At 39.3% G+C, this 21,945-nt stretch overlaps 2 protein-coding genes across 2 annotated transcripts in view; both read left to right on the top strand.

Annotated features, from left to right (window-relative positions):
• Positions 1 to 2,670: 2,670 nt before the first annotated feature.
• On the top strand, positions 2,671 to 3,876 carry LOC149398167 (disease resistance protein RPS5-like). The gene has a single exon (XM_089614489.1). The coding sequence runs from the start codon at positions 2,671 to 2,673 to the stop codon at positions 3,874 to 3,876; it is 1,206 nt and encodes a 401-aa protein (XP_089470615.1).
• A 3,935-nt stretch (positions 3,877 to 7,811) lies between these two features.
• The window catches only part of LOC149398166 (putative disease resistance protein At1g61300), a 34,531-nt gene continuing 20,397 nt past the window's right edge, over positions 7,812 to 21,945 (top strand). The window contains exons 1-3 of the mRNA XM_089614488.1: positions 7,812 to 7,954; positions 8,611 to 8,717; positions 14,491 to 14,552. The gene's annotated coding sequence lies outside the window, so the exon portion shown is untranslated. The remainder of the gene's footprint in view (positions 7,955 to 8,610; positions 8,718 to 14,490; positions 14,553 to 21,945) is intronic.

Raw genomic sequence — 21,945 nt, 5'->3', positions numbered from 1 at the left:
CTTCAAGAAAGGTTAGTAAACTTCTATGCTCATAATAGTTTTATTTACATGTGCTTGCTCTTTGTCTAGGTTAGTAAAAACCGTTTTACTTGAAAAAGAAATTTTTAAAATTCCGCCGCTTAACGAAGCGTTAAACTTTTCTTAAACCCTAGATCAATTCCAACAGTGGCTGCTTTGTGTGATTTAGAACAGGAACCAGGTACAGCTAGGGAAGCACTGCTTGATCCAGCGTGGAAAGAAGCCATGGACTTGGAGTACAAAGCGCTGCTCAGGAACAATACGTAGCACGACTCGTGGCTCGAGGATTCCAACAAAACGCAGGCATAGACTACTTTGAGACTTTCAGCCCTGTAGTTAAGCCATCTACAATCAAAGTTGTGTTCACGTTAGCTATCACCTTTGGTTGGGACATCCAGCAAATCGACATAAATAATGCCTTTCTCAACGGAGAACTGAAAGAGAAAGTCTTTATGAGCCAACTAGAAGGGTATGTTGATAGCCAAAAACCTGGTTTTGTGTGCAAATTGAAGAAAGCGCTTTATGGGCTTCGTCAAGCACCACGTGCCTAGTACAATCAGCTACACCAAGCTCTTGTCAAGTATGGCTTCAAAAGCTCCACTACAGACACATCTCTCTTCATCTATAATCGAAACTCCATCACCATCTGTCTTCTAGTGTACGTCGACGACATCCTTGTCATCGGCAACAACTCCAAGTTCATGGCCCAAGTCATCACAAACCTTGACAAGTCGTTTACATTAAAGAGTCTTGGTCAAGTCAGTTTTTTATTGGGGTTTGAAGTTACGCGAGATAGTTCGTGCATCTATGTGACTCAGCAAAAGTTTGTCCGCGATCTGCTCAAGAAAGCTAACATGTCCGATGCCAATCATGTCCAACACCAATGTATCCCGGCATTAAGCTCAGTAAGCACGACCCAGAACTCTTCGACCAACCCACAACGTATCGAAGTATCGTTGGGTCCCTGCAATACTTGACTATGACCCGGCCTGACATAGCTTTTTCCGTAAATAAGCTAAGTCAATATCTTCAAGCACCAGCAATGGCTCACTGGAATGCTTGTAAAAGAGTTCTTCGTTACTTAGCTGGTACCTCGACACAAGGTCTGAAGTTTGAAGCTGCTCCGAGGCTCAACCTGGTTGCCTACACTGATGCTGATTATGCCAGCAGTGTTGATGATCGTCGATCAACGACTGGTTACTGTGTGTATCTAGGTACAAGCCTCATCAGCTGGTCCTCCAAGAAGTAGGACGTGATCTCCAAAAGCAGTACAGAATCCGAGTATCGTGCTTTATCTTCCACAGCCTCAGAGGTCATTTGGCTTCAATCGTTATTCAAAGAACTTGGTGTTGCTCTTGATTCCGATCCCTCAATAGTTTGGTGTGATAACATGGGTGCGAGTGCTCTAGCGTCAAACTCAATGTTTCATGCTTGAACCAAACATATAGAGGTTGATGTTCACTTTATCCGTGAGAAGATAGCTGCCAAGCTTATTGAAGTCAGATATGTGCCCACAGAGGAACAAATTGCTGATTTGTTTACAAAACCCCTGACCATACCTCGCTTCGTTCATCTGTGTTCCAAGCTCAACCTGGCTCAGCCGGTTTAGCTTGTAGGGGGCTATTAGGATATACAATGTACAGTCAGCATAGTCAGTTATATTATTGGTTAGTCTGTTAACCAATCAGTTAAAGTCCCACATGTAATAACTGATTAGTTAATCTCTCTTGTAATATATATGCGTTCAAAACGCTCAGTCAAATCAAGTCAAATCATTCCAAACAGAATTCTCTTTTTCTTGATTATGTCTAACTTTCTAATTGTGAGCATGATTACATTAGAACTTGTATGGTTATATTTAATTAGATTTCTAAGAAATGTGCTCTACTATTATTATTAATATTATTTTTGTTATCATTTATTATTGTTGAAGCCTATCTTTCTAATTGCGAGCATGGTTACACTGGTAGTTATATGTTTAAAAAATGTTTAGTTAGATTTTTAAATTTCTTATAAAAAAATATACAATTTTTTTAAAATATGTACTGAGTCAGACTAGCCGATTCAAAACAGTTTGTTTCAATCTGATACTATTTTGTTTGATCATCCGATAGAATTCCAATTTTTCCAAACACTTTGTTCAAAACTTAAATCGGCTGACAAGCGGCTCAAAAGAATAGTTTAATATGCTAAATTCGATTGTGTGCATGTCATTACATACATAAAACTTTCGACGACAATCACATAAGAAACGTGCTCTCTATTATTTTTAATATTATATATATATATATATATATATATATATATATATTGTAAGATATATATATTGTAAGAGAATATAATTAGTAGAGATTAAATTGTTTAGGTTTTTTTTTTCTTTAAACAAATAGTCTTTGAATTGTTATAATCGAGACATTTTATCCTTAATTCTTTTTCGAGCATTTTGTTACCCAACACATTAATTTTGTACCATTTCAGTCATTTTGAATTTTTATTTATAAATGAAATTCAACACAAAATTTAATGATGCAAAGACAAGTATATAAGTAGCAATGGAGATTATTGTGACGGTGATTGGTCCTGTGGTGGAATGTACGTCGCCTCACGTAGCTAAGCGATGGAAACACCATAGAGACGTAAAAAAGAGGGAACATGGGCTCTCTCAACGAGGCCTCGGAGAGACTCAACTGTCGAAAATCGGATCTAAAAATCGGGCTTGAGACCGAGGTCATCCCCGGAGAGACCGAGGAGGTAGAGGAGCTCAAATTCTGGTTGAAAAGTGTGGCAGATATGACTTGCAAAATAGAAGAAACCGGAAAGGAAGTGACGCATGTCAAATTCTTATCACGAGCAAGGCTGGGGAGAAGAATCGAAGAAATGATACCAGAAATCGATAAACTATACGAAGAAGGTATTAGGTTCCAAGAAGGAAGTTTGGTCAGAGCGCTAGAGCAGCGTGGGAGCGACAAGCCGACGAAGAAAGGGCTATTTGGAGGCGACACTCTGGCAGAGAAGACAAAAGGAGAGATCTTGTGTTGCTTGGCGGACGAGAAAGCTACGAGGATTGGAGTCTACGGGATGGGTGGAGCTGGTAAGACAAGTGTGCTCGAACATCTCCATAATGAACTTTTGAAAGCCGGCAACAAGATTGGAAGCAAGTTCAATAAGGTGATCTGGATCAAAGCGTCAAAGGAACCCGATGTAAGAGTTTTACAAGATAGAATCGCGCGTGAGTTTTACAAGGATGACGGTGAAGAAAGAAGGGCTACGGAGTTGTTAAGAGAATTCAACAAGCCCAGAAATAAGAGGTTCATGCTCATCATCGATGATCTGTGGGAGGATTATCCTCTTGAAAAGGTTGGAGTCCCCGACCCAACAACCGAAAATGGATGCAAGTTAGTACTCACGACTCGCTCTCGATGCTTTTGCAACAAGATGGAATGTGACGAGATAATACAAATGGGGCTTCTGTCGGGACAAGAGGCGGAGAAGCTGTTCTTCAGTAAGGTTGGAAAAAGCGTGGTTTCAGATCCGTTACTTGCTGAAATGGCAAGGCAATTCGCTAGAGAGTGTGCAGGTCTTCCTCTTGCGATTGTCACGGTTGCTGGAAGCATGAGAGACAAAATGGACATGAGGGAGTGGGAGGTTACACTGAAGGAGCTTAAGACCGCCACACATTCTGCATCAAAAGAAGTTACTACAATTTTGAGGTTCAGTTACGATCAGTTGAAAGATGAGACGCTCAAAGAATGTCTTCTGCACTGTGCACTGTACCCCGAAGATGATCTCATTGATAAAAGTTGGTCACGAGAAGACGGCGAAAGAAAGAATGGGAAAATGTCATGTTATGTTGAATGAGCTCGTGCGTGATTGCTTGTTGATCGAAGTTCTTAACCACGACAATGAGAAATGTGTGAAGCTCCACAACTCAGTGAGGGATATGGCGATACAGATCATGCGCGGGACACCATCTCGATTCTTGATGGAGGCGACAGGGGAAAAAAATGGGACGAGGGACTCGAGAAGGTTTCATTAACAAGAAACAACAATATCTTCCCCATTGCCGAGCCCCCAAAGTGTCCAAGACTATCAACGTTGTTATTTGTCAATGCAAAAGAGCTGGAAATTATCTCTGAAGATTTCTTTACACAGATGAAGGGACTGTGTGTTCTCGATCTATCCCACACGAGTATCAGAACCTTTCCTGGTTCTGTCGTTGGTCTGGAAAATCTTGCCGTTCTGTCGCTCAATCTTAGAACACGCGTGATGTGCATTCCAGATCAGTCAGAGTTGAGGAACTTGATAAAGCTTGAATTGTTTTCGGATGTATGGACTATCATTGAATTTCGTAAAGGTTTAGAAAAGTTGAGTAATTGATGCACCTTGAATTGGGTTCCATCTGGACTAGTCATTACCGTAAAGGTCTTCTCTCCGAGCTCTCCAACCTAATCTACCTCTCAATTATTTTTCCATGTGGAGCTGGAATAGAGAGCGCAGGAGAGTTGGCAGCTCTGAAGAAGCTGGAGTATCTAAGAAGCTCTCCAACACGTATCTTCGGATGATTCATATTTAGAGTGGGACAGATTATTTCACCACTTAAAGCCCCAAACACCATGTACCTAGGCGATGTCCAGTCCGAGAAGCATGACTGCTGTCACGATGGCTGGAATAGAGAGCGCAGGAGAGTTGGCAGCTCTGAAGAAGCTGGAGTATCTAAGAAGCTCTCCAACACGTATCTTCGGATGATTCATATTTAGAGTGGGACAGATTATTTCACCACTTAAAGCCCCAAACACCATGTACCTAGGCGATGTCCAGTCCGAGAAGCATGACTGCTGTCACGATGGCTTGACCATGGTACCCAAAAATATTGAGAACCTCAGTGTGACACACATTGAAACGAAAAGTTTGTGCCGTTTCGCAGCCGTCGAAAACATAATAAACTTGCAGATACTTTTGATTGCCCATGTACATTATCTTGACGTGGTGTTATATTATTCTCCAGCCGTACTTCCACTGCTTCAAAACATCAAGGAGTTGGTGCTTCAATCGCTGCCAAACATGCGTGCACTAGTCGGTCCAGAGAGCGATGGAACGGCTTCTGCGCCGCTGCCACTCGAGGCATTCTCCTCTCTCAAGAAATTGAGACTCGACAGATGTAATATGTTGAAGACATTGTTTGTTGTTGACAAAGTGGCATTGTTTCCGGATCTGGAAGAGATCACCATCAGGGACTGCAAGCAGTTGGAGGAAATAATATCATACGAAAACGAGGATGCAGTAATAATGAACCTTCCCAGTCTGAAAAGTATCATCTTCACGAAATTGCTGAAGTTGAAGAGCGCTCAGTTTGTCGCGGATTCCTTGTCTCTGGCTGAGATAAATGAATGTCCAGAGCTGAAACTGGTAGCCTCGTCTCTTCTACCTTTCATCGATATCAACTCAGACCCTTGAAATTCTACACCTTTGAAACAACCTCTCCTTGTTTTGCATCATTGCATGTTATGTTTTTTTTTTTTTCAATTCTACCTGTATTCTTACTGGGATTATTATTTTACCTTTATTTTTTTTCCGTATAAGAGCTATACGTAGATTTTATTCCATTTGAAACCGGTCAAGATTATATAATGTCTTTCCACTTCACCCCATTTCATTTCGTTCCACTTTTCGTCTAACAAAACTAGAAATTAAATATCTAACTAAGATGAAAGAGTCTCGCTTCGATCCTAATTTATTTTCCAATCAAACCAAGAGAATTTCTCTATCGCAAGAAACTAAAAAAGTTCCCAAAATCCCAAATAAGAATTACTCAAGCGCATCAATGTCCAGCGAAGATGACCATCGTCGTGTCGGAGCTTTCCTTCGCCGTGGCGAGAAATCGACGACGATTTTGACGGAATCAGAGACGGAATGGTTGATTGAGGCTCGGATTGCAGGAGTTGGATTTACGCGTGCGACGTTTGAGTTTTGATTCGGTGCCACGCGGTACATGGCTATGGCGTTTGGTATATATGCGATAATATTGTTTTTCGTTGGTTTGTTTGCTAGGTTGTAAAAGTATTTCTGTGTCTCTGTAAGTACAGGATTGTTTACTTCAATAGTTTGAGGAAGACTTGAGAATTGAGATAATTTGAGGAAGACTCGAGATTTAATGTTCTAGCGAAAAAGAAAGAGACTTAAGATTTCGAGGTCTACAACATAACATAATGTGATTGGTTACCAAAATATATGAATATTTCGAAGACGAAAAATAGATTAGCCATTAGAATTTATTTTAACTTTATCTTGTAACATTTAGAAGTATGTCTTAATTTTCGCAGTGGAAGAGCTCATTTCTTTTTGGGAAATAACACACACACACACACACACACACACACACACACATATATATATATATATATACATATATATATATATATATATATATATATTATATTTTAGCGAAATGTCGAGTTTAATTTTTAGTTATAAAAAATATCGAGTTCATATCTTCTGTTTAATTATAATGATAAAATTATACCATGAAATCGATAACAGTGTCACAAATCTCCATTTCATTGATATTAACTCTTATATAAGAAAAACCGAATCAAATCCAAACTAGTACCCTAACGTCCAAATTCCCAATTTCGAAATAAAAATAGCCTTAACTTGAAATTAAATAATAAAATTCATATCTCTCAACGAATGACTTCATTCCGTGTTCGAATTGCAACTCTAAATCATGAATTCTCTGTTCAAATATGTGATTTTAATGACTATCAACTATCGATTTATACATCTTTGCATCTTTCTGTGTGATTCACGATTAAGAGACTATTGTTTATTTTTTAGTTTTTAAATAAATTATATATATGACGCGAATGAATAAAGATAATTGAAGTTTATATATAAATATTATAATCAACGATAATGAAAAGTCAATAAAAATTCAATAAAAAGAAGATTTGTGGTACTGTTGTCTATTTTAAGGTATAATTTCGTCATTTTAGTTCAACAGAGAATATGAACTCGATATTTTTTAAAATCAAAAGTTAAACTCGATATTTCACTAAAATACAAAATATATATGTGTCATTTTCTCTTCCTCTTTTCGCATCTATGCTCAAAATAAACAGAAAATATAATGATTTAATGAAGAAATCCTCTATCACCCCGGTTTAACAAGCAGCTGCTTTAGTCTTCAAAATAAGAAACAAGGATTGCACATTATCCGTATCATAATATGTTCCAAATTGCGTTGCAAATCACCACTTTTATTCCACTTTTTTTTATAACTATATTTTAATTTTATTCCATTTGTAACCACACAAGATCAAATAATATCATTCCACTTCACCACATTTCATTCCACATTTTTTCTTCCAATCAAATCCACAGAATTTCTTTCTTGACAGAAAGAAATTATAAAAAGGTTTGGTGAAATCGGAGACAAGAATTAGGTCACGGCGATCGAGGTTTGGTGCCATGCGGTACATGGCTACGGTGTTTGGTATGCGATGTGATTGTGTTTTATTGGTTTGTTTGCGAGGGTCTAAAAATATTATCTTGTATCTGTAAGTACAGGATTGTTTTCTTCAATAATTTGAGGAAGTCTGAAGAAGATTCGTTTTTTGGCAATCAACGTGATTGGTTGCCAAAATCAAAATATATTAATATTTTGAGAGAGCATTGATTTTCGTAACCATTAACCAATCAACACACATATTTCTGGGCCCTAGTTCATTACTTACATTTACATTTTTGTCCCTTGTACATTGATTGCTGACAGCGATTAGACGCTGGTGAATATCGGTGTAGACGAAAAATAGAGCAGCTATTAAAGTTGATTTTTCATTCTAGCTTGTAATATGTTTACTGTCTGCCTAAATTTTCTCAGTGGAAGAGCCTCTATGCCTGAGCTCAACGGCGATGTAGCTTTTGGTAGTGAATATCGGTAATATATATATATATATATATATATATATATATATATATATATCGTCTCAATCTTTTCTTTTCTAATAAAATAGTAGATCTGTGTGTTTAACCGATTTTTATATGTGTTTTGATATATTGTATTGACTTTTTAGTAATATATTGGTAATATATTAATAGACTATTAATATTGCTGATCTGGTAGTGTGCTTTGAAAGTGAATCAGTCAAAGCGCTGACTTGATTTTGGATCTTTGAAAGTGTTTTGATCTGTTCATAGTCTGTATATATCTCTCTAAGAACAAATAAATAACAAGAAAAACGTAATAGAGACTTCAGAATCATTAGTACTTCAAAGAATTATATTTGAGTTTTTTTTTTTTAAATTATTAGCATGGGAACAGAATCGTCAAGCAGTATTATTATGACGTTTATTATGTTAGATATGACTAGCATGTCTAAAATTCAAGATTTTGCAAGTTAGTCTGATGATTCACAATCATTTGAGAACTAGCCATACTTGAGCTAAGAAAAGCTTTTTGAATGCGAATTAAACACACCCAAGGTACTAGTTCACTATAAAATGTGGAACCTTGACTTGACTAATTTGTTAAAAAAAAAATTGTACATAGATTTGGAGATGAACTTTATGTCCCTTTTTTTTTCCTATTTGCAGTGATCTGCGCATGCATACATCGTTGAAATCTACTGTGAATCTAGAGAGCTAAACTTGATTCAAAGCCCTTAGAATCATCAAGCAAGCAGTTGACTTATATTTGTGCCGTAAGTTCTTGAATTTATTATTTAATATTTTCCTTTAAATGTATAGTCTTTGAATTTTTATGATTGTTGCATTCCGTCCTTAATTTTTCTTGAGCATATTGGTACAAAACTCATCAATTTTTGTATAATTTTAGTAATTTATTTATGAAATTAACACCAGAAGCATATTTTACAAAAAAAAATATCTTGAAGGAAACTAATTAAATTAACTAAAAACATAAATAAAACAATTTCATAATTTTTTAGTATTAATTTAATTTAAATATAATGATACATTTCATAGATATAGTCATAAAAATTTTAAATTTTGTCTTATATTCAACTTTAGTAAATTTTAAGAAATTGTCCCTCTGAGAATCACTAAGCAGTTGTCTTATTACAAGTGCTGTGAGTTCTTTTTGGTTTCGGGGTGGCTTGTTTGTTTAACGATTACAACACAATAAAAAAAGGACGGGGTTTCCTTCATTGATAACACAAATTTATTCCACTGGAGTATTACCCAGAACAAATATAAGAACTTTCAACTTGGGACGTGTTAAAGACTTGTGCTTTATAACCAGTTATGTAATACAGGACTCCACTGATCACCATTATGACCGAAACTGGTTTGGTTTTGTGAGCTTCTTCATAAGTCTAGTTGAGTTATCTCGACAAAAGAGTCCAACCCTGCAAAGCAAAAAGAAGACTAAAATCAATATGTTTTAGAATCAGAATACCAGTTCAGTAATACTTAGAGTAGAATCAACAGAACTTCGACTGCTTTATGTAAACTACTTCAAACAAGTTAAATAATATTCTATTTTTGCATAACAAAGAAACAGAACTGTTTCCTTTACCACCTCTAAGCTAAAAATAAACAGAAGTTTTAATGATTACACGTTACCATAATAACTATACATCATTAATCTACAGATACAAACTACAGAATCAGGATAAAGAAGCTAGAAATTATTTGACATACGTTAGGAAAATTAAGTTCTCATTTGAATAACTATCGAACAGATGATTTCTTATGTTAGACATAGAAAACATCCAAATCAAATGAAGTCGTACTTCTTAACATGATACACAACTTAGATGTCATCAAATCCTAATTTTACACATGTATGTGTTGGTGTGTGGAGCCTAATTTGATTGCCGAGCTAAAGACCAGTGCCGAGCTGATGAGGTAGAATGCTGGAGACCGAGGTCGATTGCCGAGCTGGGATCGATCGACGAGTTGACCGCGTCGAGCTGAGACCATACGACAGTGTGTATGTCGTTTGTGGGTCATGAATTAGGTTAAAGGGTATTTAGGATATTTCAGGCTTGTCTGTTGCCCTACTTGTTTGTCTAATATGTTGTAGCGCTCTTGTTGTGGTGCAAAAGAAAGAGATATAAAAAGTCGGTATATAGAGAAAATAGAGAACAAGTGTAAACACCATCCCCGATTTGGGTTTATAGTAGATTTGCAACGGTAAAGTGGACGTAGATCTCACGTTGAGATTGAACCACTATAAATCCTTGTGTCATTTCTTCACGTTTGTTGATTTCGCCTTCTGTTTGTGAGAGGGATTTCGGTTGTGAAATCCTAACAAATGGTATCAAAGCTTCTCGGGTTGAGTCGTGGCGAAGAAGATGATGGAAGGTGAAGAAGGCACGGTACACGGGATCGGAAAGTTCGATGGGTCGGACTATGCGTTCTGGAGAATGCAGATAGAAGATTATCTGTATGGGAGAAAGCTTCATCAACCTCTGAGCGAGAAGCCAGAGAAGATGGATGACGATGAGTGGAATCTCTTTGATAGATAGGTGCTCGGAGTCATCGGGCTGTCGCTGTCAAAGAATGTCGCGCACAACTTCGTGAAAGAGAAGACTACCACGGGCATGATGAAGGTTCTGTCCGACATGTATGAGAAACCTTCGGCGAACAATAAGGTTTTTCTCATGAAGAAACTTTTCCACATGAAGATGGAGGAAGCCACTCGGGTAGCCACACACGTGAACGAGTTCAACACAATTGTTAACCAATTATTATCGGTTAAGATCAGGAGCATCGTTCCACACCATGGAACATTGCGGCGTTATGGAGAACTACATCGTAGGAGATCACGGGAAAGTCTATCTGGTTGATGGCGAGCCAATTGACATCGTTGGTATTAGTGACGTTAGGTTGAAGATGTCGAACAGGTAGATCTGGAAGATCGCGAAGGTCAGACATATGCCAAAGTTGATGAAGAATCTGATCTCGACGGGACAACTCGACAGTGAAGGTCACACCACGACGTTTGGGAATAGCTCGTGGAAAGTGACGAAATGAGCTATGGTTGTAGCTTGATGTCAGAAGTCTGGCACGCTCTACATGACGTCGAGCTGTCGAGACATGGTAGTCGTGGTCGACAACACTGAGAAGACCGAGTTGTGGCATCGCAAGCTTAGACAGATGAGCGAGAAGGGGATGAAGATGCTGGTGAAAGACGGCATGATCCCGGAGCTGAAGACAGTGGAACATCACATGTGCGAGAGCTGCATTCTTGGGAAGCGGAAAAGAGTTAACTTCACGAATACGAGCAGAGAGCTGAAGGTGGAGAAGCTCGAGCTAGATGATGAGGACGATCCAAAGAACTCTCCAACAGAACAGAGTAGCGAAGATGATGAACATAATCCTGAATGAGCGAGCTCGAGTATGCGGATTCACTCCGGGTTGCCCAAGACGTTTTGGGCAAATACAATCAACACGACAACCTTCTTAATAAATCGAGGACCGAGCGTTCCCTTGAGTTTCAGAATTCCAGAAGAGGCGTGGAATTGGAAGTAGGTAAACCTTTATTATCTGAAAGTGTTTGGTTGTTTGTCGTACGTTCATGTTGATGATTATGTTCGATGTAAACTCGATCCGAAATCTAAGAAGTGTTATTTCATTGATTATGGTGACACTGAGTTCAGCTATCGTTATGGGATGCCAATGCGAGAAAGATATTCCAGAGCAGGAATGTTGCCTTCAACGAGCAGACGATGTACAAGAACGAGCTAAAGGGACGAGCTGAAGGGGAACTTTGGGAGCAAAGCTCCTGAGGGCAAGAAGTCAACGATCGACCTGAAAGACTTCTCGACGACCGAGCTGGAAGTAGAAGACACTTCGATGACCGAAGGGAGATCAGCGCGAACTAAAGCTGGTCACGAGATCGAAGAAGAAAAAGCTGATAAGGACACCGAGCTCAAGGTGAATTAGCGTACTCTGGTCACCGAACTGCGTAGATCAACCAGAGTCATAAACCGGTGTACAAGTCTTCTCCATCTCTCAACCACATCTTCCTGACTGACAGAGGAGAGCCGAGCTACAAAGAGGCTATGCAGGTGGATGCATCGACCAAGTGGGAGCTTGCCATAGTTAGGAGTTAGCCGAGCTACCAGGTGGAAAGAAAGCTCTGCACAACAAGTGAGTGTACTGGATAAAGGAAGAGAGCAATGGAAGCCAACGGTTCAAGGCGTGGCTAGTTGTGAAAGGTTTCTAGCAGAAAGAGGGAATCGATTTCACAGAAATCTTCTTTCTGGTCGTCAAGCTCATGACTATTAGAACTGTGCTGGGGCTGGTAGTCAATGAGAATCTGCATCTTCAGCAGATGGATGTGAAGACGGTATTTCTTCACGGTGATCTCGATGTAGAGATCTATATGAGGTAGCCCAAAGGTTTCAAGCCCGATGACAAAGAGGAGCTCATGTGCAAGCTCCAGAAGAGTCTCTTGGGCTAAAGCAGGCCCCAAGACAGTGGTACAAGAAGTTTGACAACTTCATAAAGCGAGCAGAGTTCGACAAGTGCGAGGCCGACCTACTTCAAGAGACTTAAAGACTCCTATGTGATTCTTCTACTCTACGTCAAAGACATGCTGATCGTAGGTGCCAACCTACACGAGATCGACGAACTGTAGAAGAGATTGTCCGAAGAGTTCGCGATGAAGGACTTAGGAGCCGCGAAGCATATGCTCGGGATGAGGATCAAGAGGACCAGAGAGGGCATCAAGCTTTCGCAGGAGGAGTACTTGAAGAAGGTGCTTCAACGCTTAAACATGGAGAATGCGAGATCGGTTAGCACGCCGCTGGCCAGCCACTTCAAATTGTATAAAGAGTAGTCGCCAATGACGGAGGACGAGCTAGCATACATGGACAAGATCTCATATACTTCGACCATCGAAAGCTTGATGTACGCAATAATGTGTCTGAGGCCGGACATTTCTCATGTAGTGGGAGTTCTGAGCAAATTTATGAGTAATATAGGGAGAGAACACTAGAGGCTGTGAAGTGGATCCTCTGATATATGAGAGGTAGCTCGAGCTCGGTGTTGATATTCAAGAAGTACAAGCTGGGACTTCAAGGTTACGTCGATGCTAACAATGGAGGCGACATCGACATCAGGAAGAGTATTTCCGAGTATGTCTACATGTTCGGAGGGACGGCTATCTGCTGGCGTCGAGGTTGCAGAAGATTGTTGCCTTGTCGAGCTGCGAGGTGGAGTACGTGGCCATCACCCAGGCCACAAATGGAATGATATGGCCGCAGACATTTTTGTGGGAGCTGGATCAAGACCATGACGAGAGTGTGCTGTACAGTGACAGCTAGAGTGCCATTCAGTTGGCGAAGAACCCGATGTATCATGCTAGGACGAAACATATACAATTGAGATACCACTTCATCATATCAACACTGTAAGATTGAGTGTTGGTACTTGAGAAGATTGCGGTAAGACAAAATCCAACTGACATGTTGATGAAGTTTGTGCCGAATGATAAACTGAGGTTGTGCTCAACCTCAGTCGGACTCCTAGCCTGGTGTATTGAGTCGCCGCTGCAAATAGGAGACAAATGATATGATTAGTCTCCAAGTGGGAGATTGTTGGGGTGTACAGCATAATCTAGTTGCCGAGCTGAAGAGCTAAAGACCGGCGTCGAGCTAACGAGGTGGAATGCTGAAGACCGAGGTCTTCACTTTTATTCCACTTTTTTTTATAGCTATACTTTAATTTTATTCATTTAAAACCACACAAGATCAAATAATATCATTCCACTTCACCACATTTCATCCCACATTTTTTTGTTCCAATCAAATCCACATAATTCTTTCTCGACGAAAAAGAAACTAAAAAAAGGTTTGGTGGAATCAGAGACGGGAATTAGGTCACGGCGATCGAGGTTTGAGTCGTGATTCGGTGCCACGCGGTACATGGCTACGGTGTTTGGTATGCGATGTGCTTATGTTTCATTGGTTTGTTTGCGAGGGTCTAAAAATATTATTGTGTATGTGTAAGTACAAGATTGTCTTCTCCAATAATTTCCTATGTCGAGCACACCCTCCAGACTCCGTGCCTCAAATAGTGTATACACACGCATTGAACTAAGTTATGACTTGATCCTGCTGGACTCATGTACGTAGGCAGCTTATAAGAAGCGCAGTCACACCCTTCATTCACTTATTCTCTCCTCAGAGAACGTCTCCAACTACAACTCGAGACTTTCGATTTCCCACACTTGACGCGGGTGCTGCCACTTGATCCGGCTTTGGGTCGAACCGCCTGAAGCTTTAAATCGTTGTTCATTTTCATTCGACAACAAGTATTATTATGTCGTTTATTATGTTATAGCTTGTCTAAAATTCAAGATTTTGCAAAATAGTTTGATGATTCATAATCGTTCAGAACTAGTTTAGTAATAAATATGGAACTAACTAGATTATTTTGTTAAAAAAATTGTACATACATTTGCATATGAACATAAATGTCCTATTTTTTCTCTATTAGCAGTGAAATCTACTGTGAACGTGATCCAAAGTCCTTAGAATCATCAGGCGACTTATATTTGTGCAGTAAGTTCTCGAGCTTATTATTTTACATTTTTCCTTTAACCATATAGTCCTTGAATTTTTTTTTATTGTGGTATTCCGTCTTTAATTTTTCTTGAGCATATTGGTACAAAACTCATTAATTTTGTAGAATTTTAGTAATTTATTTATGAAATTCACACCAGAAATATATTTTACAAACCAAAGTATCTTGAAAGAAACTAATTAAATTAACATTTTGACCCTAAAAACATAAATAAAGTAATTTCATAATTTTTTAGTATTATTTTATCTTAAATATTATGATACTTTTTTGGGGCTTTATAGATATATAACTATATAAAAACTCAAATTTTGTCATATACCTAACTTTTAGTAAATTTTAAGTAAATATCCCAACTGAGAATCATTAATCTTGTCTTATTACATGTGTTGTGAGTTCTACAATTTCAATATTATGCTACATATTATTTCAAATATATATATATATATATATATATATATATATATTATGTTAAATATTTGTTTTATTAGTATATAAATAATCACATAGGTTTACTACCTTAGATATGACTAGTTGTTTAATTCAAGATTTTGCCTTGTGTCTACTCCCATGCTAACAAGCTTGTTGTTCTCTGGTGCCATGGTTGCGCCTTGGTTCTCCAAGTTCATATGGAGCGCTCGAAGCTCTTCTTTCGCAAGACAATTAAGGTTGCTTAGCCTTTGGCTTGCTGAGTTAGCGCTTCCATGAACATCTTCATCTGCTCCATAAATTCCTCCAGGGTTTCCCTCATCTTCAAATTCGGCTCTAATACCAAAATTGATACAGCCCGGGATTCGATCTAAAAAATGGAGCTTTAATCTTTCACTAAGCTTAGTCTTCCCTTCTTTGTGAGATACTAAAAAATTGATTATCAGTTTCTCTCTTAATGTAGGGTCTCCTAAATACACAAACAATTACAACTTAATTGGCCAGGCCTAAATTCCATAAATTGTTAAGATTTGAGCTCTAAATCCTTGTCTAACCTAGAAAAGCATGTTGAAAAATGAAAATATGAAATGACATGGATACCCTTGGCTCGAAATGACATCCATTAATCTCGTTTGGTATCCAGCTCTATGTCGCCAACTTGTCAGGTTGACTACTAACTTTAGTTCGGTAGCTCTGTTGGAATTGATCTAGGGTTTAAGAAAAAGATTAAACGCTTCGGGAAGCGGCAAAATTTTAAAAAATTTCTTTACAAGTAAAAACAGTTTTTACTAACCTAGACAAAGAGCAAGTACATGTAATTAAAAACTAATATGAGCTAGAAGTTTACTAACCTTTCTTGAAGCTTGAACTTTGAAGAAGCTTTTGGAAAGTTTGCAACGCTCGTCTCCCCTCGCAGCACGTCTCTCTTTCTTTCCTCGGCACCTCGAGCAACCACGAAAGTTTCTATCACTAAATCACTCGAAATAAAGGAATTAGTAAGTGGGCACTTTTAAACACTACGACTTAAGAACAAGTCTCGAAGTCGCAGAGCTAAACTCTAGGTCAAGTGAGGACCTAGGTGCCAAAGCAAAAAAATCGAAAATAAACTAGAGAGAGAGAGAGAGGATTTCGGCCACAAGTTCTAGAGAGAGAGTCTCTCAAATCTCTTAAACTTGGATGAATGAAAAGTGTGGAATGAGGCTCCTATTTATAGGAGATGCTTTACCTTCAATAAGGTAGTTTCCTCTTCTATAGAATATCACATATTAATGAGCCTATTTCCCCTTTTCTTCTATGAGGCACACGGCCAAGACTTGCCAAGCAAGTCCTTGGATTTGTTTCCTCTTTTATTTTCTTCTCTCTTGACCCTTATGGCCGAAATTCCCTTATGCCATGCATAGGAAATTTGTTTCCTCTTTTTCTTTTGGCAAGTATCTAAATACATTTATGCACAAAATAATCTCTCCTTTTTCTCAATAGGGTAGGCGCCCAAGTCTCTCTAGAAGCTTCTTCATTTGTTCATGACAACATGAAAAAGGCCCATTAAGAATTTTCAATAAAACTCTTATGAAATGAAATTAATTCACGAGGCCCAATGATCAAGTCATGGCCGAGTGACATTAAGTCATCAAATGAACTTGTCCAAAAATTTATTGACATTCATTTCATCCTTTGTCTCAAAAGACAAAAATACTCTTTTAACTATTTTCGTTCTTGTTTTGACTTAGCTTCCAGTTTAACTATTCCTATCGATGTGATTCGTGACAGTGACCTCATGGACCCAAATGAACAAAGCTTGAGCTAAACACTTGGAGTCAAAAGTTCACAAACCTTTTCCAAGTTTAGCTTAATGCCAACTGACTCCACTAAAGAACTGACACTGAAAATCTCTCGGTTCAAATGAATTTGTTTTATACTCAAGAATTCGACCTAATTATAATGAGCGGATCCACTGAAAATTATCTATGCTACCCTTCATGAATGTCATCAGCTAGTCGGGATTTACTAAATTACCATTTTACCCTTCTAGCTGTTATTTCCTCAACTCCTTTGTCGCTTGTGAATAAGTTAGAAACAATGTATTGACGAGGAGCTAACAAGTCACATTGTTTCATCCAAAAGAGTCAGGACTCAATTTGGACACTGGCCAGTTCATTTATTCACACTCCAAGGAACAAAGCATGAGGTGACATACATTGCATTTCAGCAATCTTGTACATGAATTCCATATCTATGAGAACTTCACAAAGTTACTCATGACATACTCACAACTTAGTACTTCACCAATAGGCCCTGTTCGGAATCACATAGTGAGTCCGAACTCTGACTTTCTCAAATGAGAATACTAAGGTGTGAAATGGCATGTCTCATTTCAGGATTAAGGTAAGCATGATGCAATTCATACATAGTGACTTCGAGACATAAGAGGTTAAATGGTTTGTTCTTATCTTGTCTCTAGAAGTGCACTGGTCAATTCAGTACCTTCGGAAGGTACCTAGAAGAACTATAGAGTCCCCAACTCTCAATGCCTCATAACCAGACATCATAGATTATTCTAACAATCGTACTGAGGTCAATAGTCCTTTGACCCTAAGATTGCGAATATATCGTTTTAAGCAAACTACGAAGAGTTTGTTCATGCAAATCTACATTTGTCTCTTCGTAAGTTGTTTTGTTTATGGACTAAAAGACTAAGGTTTTATCATAAAGCTTCAAACAAAGAAAGAATGAATGAACGTTTCAACTTTATTAATGAATGAATAGGCAATTACAAGCAAGAGTCTTCATGAGACTTTATTACATCAAATGTACAAAATAAAGATTACAACTCTTCTTGTGGGCACCATTGACAACAAACTCCCACTTGACTCAAAGAAGATGTGTGTAATCTTTCATGCCTAATCCCTCACGATGTTGGTCGAAGACCTTGTTCGCTAGGGTCTTGGTGAATGGATCTGCGAGGTTGTCCACCGTTGAGATCTTCTTCACTTCCACGTCTCCGCGCTGCACGATCTCTCGAATCAAATGGTATTTCCTCTCAATATGCTTAGAGCGCTTATGGCTTCTAGGTTCCTTTGAGTTAGCGACATCCCCACTATTATCACAATAAAGGGTCATGGGCTCGTCGACGTTTGGAACAACTTCCAAATACTTAAGGAATTTTCTATGCCATACAGCCTCTTTGGATGCTTCACAAGCAGCCACATATTCTGCTTCCATTGTGGAGTCAGCAATGCAAGATTGCTTAATACTTCTCCACACAACAGCTCCACCATTAAGGATGAACACAGATCCCGAAGTGGATTTCCTGGAATCCTTATCCGCTTGAAAATCGGAGTCGGTATATCCCGTCATAGTCAGGTCAGTACCTGAGTATGTAAGCATCAAGTTCCTAGTTCTTCGAAGATACTTAAGAACATGCTTAACAACAATCCAGTGCTCGGGTCCAGGGTTCGATTGGAAACGGCTAATTACGCCAACGGTGAAACATATATCAGGTCTAGTGCAAAGCATAGCATACATGAGGCTTCCTACGGCAGAGGCGTAAGGAATTTTCCTCATGTCTTCAATCTCTTGTGCAGTCTTGGGAGACTGGTCCTTAGAGAGTGAAACTCCATGCCTAAAGGGTGTTTGGCCCTTCTTGGAGTCTTGCATCGAGAAGCGATCCATTACCTTATCAATATAAGATGCTTGAGAGAGCGACAGGGTCCGGTTTTTCCTATCTCGAAAGATTTGGATCCCCAGAATGTATGCGGCTTCTCCTAGATCCTTCATATCGAATTGCTTTGCCAGCCAGACCTTAACCTCAGATAACTTACCCACGTCATTACCAATGAGTAGTATACCATCGACATATAGTACCAGAAACACAACTTTACCTTCGTGTATTAACTTGTAAACACAAGGCTCATCTATTGACTGTTCAAAGCCAAAGCTCTTTACAGTTTCATCGAATCTAATATTCCATGACCTAGATGCTTGCTTTAATCCATAAATGGACTTAAGCAACTCACAAACCTTGGTATCCTGACCTTCTTCCACGAAACCGTCTGGTTGAGCCATGTAAATGCGCTCGTCAAGATTGCCATTCAGAAAGGCTGTCTTGACATCCATTTGCCAGATCTCATAGTCGAGAGCTGCAGCTATGGATAGGAGTATGCGGATGGATTTAAGCATCGCGACTGGCGAGAAGGTTTCTTCATAGTCAATCTCTTCTTGTTGGGTATAACCCTTCGCCACAAGTCGTGCTTTGAACGTCTCGACGTTCCCATCAGGACCCCTTTTCTTCTTGTATATCCACTTACACCCTACGGGTTTAATCCCTTCAGGAAGGTCTACAAGTTTCCAGACATTGTTGACATACATCAAGTGCATTTCAACTTTTATGGCGTCAAGCCAAAGGTTTGATTCAGAACAAGCCATCGCTTGGCTATAGGAAACAGGGTCATCCATGTCAGAAACGGCTACAAGAGAGTCTCCATAAGACATGTACCTGTCAGGCTTTTGAGTAGCCCTCCCACTACGTCTAAGTACTACTTGACGAGATTCTGATGAGTTAGGTTGTGTTTTAGTTGGGGTAAGAACAGTTCTTACAGATGAGGTAGAAGCTTCCTCACCCAACTTTTCTTCAAGCACAATTTTGCTTCTAGGTTTTGCATCTTTCACAAAGTCCTCCTCAAGGAAACGAGCATTCGTGCTAACGAAAGTCTTATCGTCCTCGTGACTATAGAAAGTAAAACCTTTGGTTTCCTTTGGATATCTCACAAACAGGCACAATTCTGATCTACTAGCCAACTTGCTAGTCTTTTGCCTCAGCACGTGTGCATGGCAGCCCCAAATTCGGATGCGGCCAAGATTCACTTTACGGCCAGTCCATCGTTCATAAGGAGTACCAGGAACCGTTTTGGACGGAACTTGGTTCAGAATATAGGCGGCAGTTTCAAGGGCATATCCCCAAAAGGAAAGCGGGAGTGATGAGTAACTCATCATTGATCTAACCATCTCCATAAGAGTTCGGTTTCTTCTCTCTGACACTCCGTTTTGTTGAGGTGTGCCAGGTGCGGTAAGCTGAGAAGCGATACCTTCTTCTTTAAGAAAGTCATCGAACTCTCCAGACATATACTCACCACCTCGATCAGATCGAAGGGTTTTGATCACTTTGCCAGTTTGCTTTTCCACTAAAGCCCTAAAGACCTTAAATACGTTAAAGGTCTCGGATTTGCGTTTAAGCAAATAGACAAACCCATATCGCGAGTAATCATCGGTGAAGGTAACGAAGTATTCGTATCCTCCACGTGCCTGTTGTCTGAGCGGACCACATACATCAGAATGTATTAGTTCCAGCAACTCAGTGGCTCTTCGACCCTTATCGGAGAAAGGTCGTTTAGTCATTTTTCCTTCTATGCAGGATTCACAAGTAGGTAGTGAACCTATTGCAGAGTCTTGGAGTGGACCGTCCCTCACAAGTCTCTTAATCCTATCTAGACTGATATGACCAAGTCTTAAGTGCCATAGGTATGTTGATTTTGTTAGATCGGAGGATTCAGAAAGTTTGATCCTCTTTGGCTCCCTAATTAGATCGTTATCTATTTCGGTGTCTAAAAGAGAAGGTTGAGTGGGATAGATGTAAAAAAGACCATTCTTCATACATGCATCAGTGACAAAAGAATTAGAAAAAGAAATACGAATTTCATTCATTATAAACTTTAAACAATAATTTTGCTCGAAAAGTTGAGCAACAGATATTAGGTTTTTCCCAAAGGAAGGAACATAATAAACATTATTCAAATTTAAAGTTCGATCTTCAAAAGATAGTGTCACGGATCCCACAGCCTTCGCAGACACCACGCTCTCATCACCCCATTTGAAGCAGAAGTGACCATCCTCTAAGCTTTTGCTTTTCCTAAAACCAGTCAAGGAGCAGCAAATATGGTTAGTAGCAGCGGAGTCAATAATCCACGATGATACATTATCAGCTACTAAACAAGCTTCAGTAACAAGTACAATACCTTTTACTTTGGTTTTGAGGTAGGAAGCACAGTTCCTACGCCAGTGACCAGGCTCATTGCAGTGGTGGCACTTGTCTTTAGACTTGTCCACCTTCGGAGCCTTTGGCGCCTTCTTCTTCGTTTGAACCTTAGGTTGGTTCTTCTTCTCGGCATTGCGAGGTCTCTTCTTAGATCCAGAGGTGGAGGCAGTAGCATGTACTTCTCCTTGAGCCCTCTTTTTCTTAGTGAGTGCCTCAGCGGTTTGAAGTTCCTTCATGAGCTCGGTAACAGTGTACTCTAGCTTGTTCATGGAATAATTCAACTTGAAGGTATCAAAGCTTTCGGGGAGAGTTTCCAAGATCATATCTATTATCTATTTTAGTCTCTCCATCAATCTCAGATCCAAGGATCTCCATCTCGTTAAGATAGCTAATGATCAGCATCATATGATCTCTAACGGGAGTTCCAGCCTTCATACGACAATTCATGAATTGTCGGACCGCTTGTTGCCTAGCTTGACGTCCTTGCCCTCCAAACATCTCATGGAGATTGTAGAGCATATCGGTGGCAGTTTCGTAATCACGATGTTGTTGTTGCAACACATTGTTCATCGATGCCAAAATATAGCATCTCGCAATCTCATCGGATCGAAGCCAGGCCGCCAGGGCGTCTTTCTCCTCTTGCGTCGAATCATCATTCGTTTGAGGACAGGGGGTGGTGAGAACCCATTTGTGCTTGTCGACAGTAAGGACTATGTCGAGGTTACGTTTCCAGTCGACGTAATTGTCGCCTTCGAGTTTATTCGAGGAAAGAATGGTTGAGAGAGTGTTGAGAGACATATTGCCTATAAAAGTTGAAACAAGTTTATGATTAGTCTTTGGTTTAGGATTTAAGTTTTATTAAGACTTTTATAAAATCCAAAGGTGTTATAAACCAAACGATAATTTACTCCCTCAAA

The sequence above is a fragment of the Urtica dioica genome, chromosome 5 (genome assembly GCF_054948205.1).
Source record: "Urtica dioica subsp. dioica isolate 48M chromosome 5, U.dioica_male_clone48M_v1_H2, whole genome shotgun sequence".
Taxonomy (NCBI): Eukaryota; Viridiplantae; Streptophyta; class Magnoliopsida; order Rosales; family Urticaceae; genus Urtica; species Urtica dioica.
The sequence above is the reverse complement of the archived record's forward strand: the minus strand, read 5'-3'. Positions and strand labels throughout refer to the sequence as shown.

Coding starts and splice junctions, on each gene's coding strand:
- LOC149398167 (XM_089614489.1), top strand. CDS start 2,671: ATGGGCTCTCTCAACGAGGCCTCGGAGAGACTCAACTGTCGAAAATCG.